The 4,173-nt window shown below is 33.1% G+C and overlaps 1 protein-coding gene across 1 annotated transcript; it reads right to left on the reverse strand.

Moving 5' to 3' along the window:
• Positions 1 to 264: 264 nt before the first annotated feature.
• Positions 265 to 3,369, reverse strand: LOC107731697 (low-density lipoprotein receptor-related protein 1B-like; the record flags this gene model as incomplete). Its single annotated transcript, XM_016542844.1, has 4 exons — positions 265 to 415; positions 597 to 687; positions 1,454 to 1,530; positions 3,256 to 3,369. Coding segments are annotated over 4 exons (433 nt in total), but the record flags the coding sequence as incomplete, so codon positions are not given.
• Positions 3,370 to 4,173: the final 804 nt, after the last annotated feature.

A 4,173-nucleotide genomic window follows, 5' to 3' on the forward strand; every position in this document is an offset into this window, starting at 1 on the left:
AAAATGTTGAACTATTCTTACATAAATTGCCATTTTGAACTTAACACGAAAAAATGTGGGAATTGTTTTATGAATAATTTACACCAATGTTCACGAGAAAGCACTGTCATTTCACAGATTTTGACACATGGTCATTCACAATTAGATTGACAAAAAAAAAGTTAAGACCAACAAATTACGTAATTTACGTCAAAACCACTTACAGTTCGTCAGTTAAATCCATAAAGTCATGTTAAGAACTTACAGTTCCTATTCGTTTAGTACCTTATGAGGGTCAAGGGTAAAGCTGGGGTGAAGAAAGCTTCCCACATCTACGTGATTGTCGTGGTCAACTTCGTACATGTTATAGGACGGATTCCCGATCTCCACATTCAAGCCACCATTCGCCATGGGCTGCCGCTGAACCTGCTTACCTCTGTGAAGGGATAAATGTGTATTATCTTTGTATAGTTTTCACAGGAACATTTAGCACAACAGTTAAACGCTGAAGCACAGCTGGCTTACGAGATTTTCTACAGCATTATCAATAAATCAGATGTGTAATATTCTGATTAGACATCTAATCCAGCTAATTACAGATTTGTTTATGTGTTTACCTTTGACATCTTTTGCAAATAAGGAGTCCCACTGCAACAGCGGCGATAATGCATACAAGAAGAACTAGAGGCACTATTATGGCAATACTTCCTGAAAAAAAAAAGAACAGAAAAAAATTAATGTATTTTACATTTATTTAGGTACAATTTATCTACATAAAATGGAAGTGATATGAATGCAAATGCACATACTTTGTATACATTATATATTTAGTGATACATTAAGAGCCGGGGGGGTGAAAACTTTTGAACAGAATGAAGATGTGTACATTAGTACTGCCCTTCAGAAGCTACAAGAGATACTTACATTTTTCCAGAAGACAAAATAAGTACAATTTACCATGATTTTCAAATTTCAAAAGTTTTCATACACTTGATGCTAACGGCTAACCTCTCTTAGCTAACATGGCTAAAATGTCAACTCTTCTTTTCAAAAAATGAAATGAATGAACTGTCTGACACTGTTTGACTGACGATTAGGGGAATGTTAATCACTACAAACTCAGTTTTCTCTCCTGACTGACTAACGTCAAATTAAGGAATTACACCACTTTAAACATGCTTTGTTTTGGCCAAATTCTAATTTGCTTAAATAAGGCAATCCCAGAATGCATTGCAATGATCATCCAAAATGGTGGACTATATGGGAAGTGCTGAGTATAACATAATTCTAAATTCTTCTTAAATAATAAGAATGATCTAATTACAAACAACATTTCACCCAATATTTATGGCATTACATAAATTGTTTGATATATTTGTGCCATTAGCTTAGCGATGTGCTAAAAACAAACACCATTGGAATCTAACTGTGATTGTGATGACGTTTCACAAGTATGTGTGTTTGTGATACTCACTCCCGCTAAAGTTTTCTGAGCGGTTGGTCTTGGGTGTGGGTCTTTCGCACTGTGTTCCTGACCAGTTTGCAGAGCACCTGTGAACAAAGAAACAAAAATCACAGCTGGTGAAATTTACAATGCATCGACTTCTTCAAATAATCATTTGATTAGATTTATACAAAATAATGGTTTTAATTTACCCCTTATACCTCACTAATTAGTTTTTTTTTCTCTCTCTGGGTTTCCTTTATTCATTATTATGGTATCATTTGTTATAATGATTTTGGTTTTGACAAGCAAGGTTTAATGACACACGCAGTTTAAATCACAGGAGGAGGTGTAAAATCCAGCCCAAGGGATGCATTGTTTTTACTTGAGACACATGCAAAGTGTGTGTTTGTGTGACAAGGGACTTCCTGGATCCAAACGGCATGCGTCCACAGCAGAACTCCAGGGATGTGAGAGAGAATGCGCTTATGAGAGATGGTGGCGTGAATGAAACTGTTCAAAAGCAATATTTAATCAAACTTCCTGTGGACAGGGATTCTGTTTCCTGCAGGAGGATGCACATGGATGCACTGCTGTCTGAAGGAGGTGACAGAACATCTAGAAGAAACAGATCGTGGTGGGAACATCCCTCTAGATAAAATTCTTCTGCTGGATAAAACTAAATGCTTGGAAATGTCTGAGGAAATTTTCATGGATAGGGTACCAATTATAATTTTACAAATTTATTTAGATATCCTACAAATAAAAAAGATTGTGAAATTGTGAAAGATATATATATATATATATATATATATATAATATAGCAATGCAATAAATATGATATTAATCTAATACATAACAAAATAATAAATAACGTTTAAAACCAGTACATACACAACATATAATACATTTTGTAGTGATTATAAATAAATATCAAAATTATTTGTGTGATGTGTGTGTGTGTATATATATGCATAGCATATTTTATTTATTTCAAATATTATTTTGATATGATATTGATATATGTGATGTTATGCAACAGATTTTAATTGTTAGACTTAATCAATAATGCCATAACTTTATAAACTGACCATTTTAAGGGGAGGATACATAAATGTTTCTACGTTGAAATACAGCAGGTTTTCATGCTGGGTCCATTTGATGTTATATATTAGTTTATAAAAAACATATTTAATAGGCTTCACAAACAAACAAATAAATAAACAACATATAAACAATAAATAAACAAATAAAATAAATAAATAAATTCCATTATTTATTTATTTATTTTTGCGAGGAAAAAACATTATGACACACCATGTGTACCATATTTGTGAAAAGTGCCCTGTTTAAACATGAGCAACGTTCAAAAAAAGAAAGAAACGAAAAGCAGAAAAACGTGTCAAATATGGAAAAACAAAAGAGCAGCAAAATGGAAAGAGAACAAATAAAGGAAATTATGAATTTTCCAACAAAAAAAGATGATAAATAATGGATACCAGAAGAGCAATCAAAGACAGTTTGTCCTCAGCATATGCAGAACGATAACCACTATTACATATTCAAAAATACCAGTCATGACAAACATACAAATGAAACAAACACTGAGAAACGCACACCTACAGCATGGTGCGGAGAGATGGCGGCGTGTGTCCGGAAAAGCGGAGTGCAATGCGAAATGTGAAACGTGCTCTTGGAAGCTGTGCGAGTTGGTTTGCGATGTTTGTGCGTTTTTATTCCACGAACAGCCCAGACACATGCTGACCGCGGCGGATGGGATTGTGGGAATGTTCTGGAATGTTTTGGAAACTGAATGAACCAGGAAGACCTACTTGCAGCGAGGTTTGTTATAGGTGGTGAGGGAACAAACGCCCTGGTTCTGACAGTAGTGATCGCATGGGTTAGCTCTCTCGTCACACCTCGGGCTTTTAAACTCGGACAGGCAACTGAGGAGAACGCAACCAGACCAGAAGAGAGACGTGAGGACAACACAACAGAAAAAAGACCCGAAATACACTCAAACTATATCCTCAATATACTCAAAACACCTGTAGGCTGTAATGCCCTTCTGTATAAGGCTGGGTGATGTGAACATTCAAATAAATTATGAATATTGTTCAGCCTTTTCACAAACATTAGGGTGAATTTCATGAAACCTGTTAAGAACATGCCTGGGTAATAGTTCACATGAAATTCTTTGCTGCATAAAGCAAATAAATCCTGCTTTTAGGACTATTAAAATATTTTGCTTTGTGACATTTTCATGACAATTACCGCAATACAAAAATTAAAAATAAATTAATAAAATAATCTAATTATCATTACCGTAATGCAAAATAAATCTCATCAATAAATCTTGTTCTCGTTACAATGAATGAATGAATGATCTGATTTTTAGTATCATAATACAAAAAAAAAAAATCCTCTCATTTGCATGACCATAATGCGAATAAATGTTATTCTCATTACAAACAAACAAAAAATCAATCTATTTTTTCATGTCATAATGCAAAAAAAAATCTAATTTTCATGACAAAAATGCTAAATAAATCTCATTCCCATTACAAACAAACAAACAAATTCTCATTATTATAATGCAAAAAAGTAAAAAATATAATTCTCATTACCATAATAAATAAATAAATTATTTAATTAATTTAATTACCACAATGAAAAACAATTATTAGTATTGTAATGCAAAAACAAATAATAAAATAAAATACATAAATAATTAATTTGTATTACACGGC

Source organism: Sinocyclocheilus rhinocerous, unplaced genomic scaffold, assembly GCF_001515625.1.
Source record: "Sinocyclocheilus rhinocerous isolate Xijiao unplaced genomic scaffold, SAMN03320098_v1.1 scaffold21953, whole genome shotgun sequence".
Lineage (NCBI taxonomy): Eukaryota > Metazoa > Chordata > Actinopteri > Cypriniformes > Cyprinidae > Sinocyclocheilus > Sinocyclocheilus rhinocerous.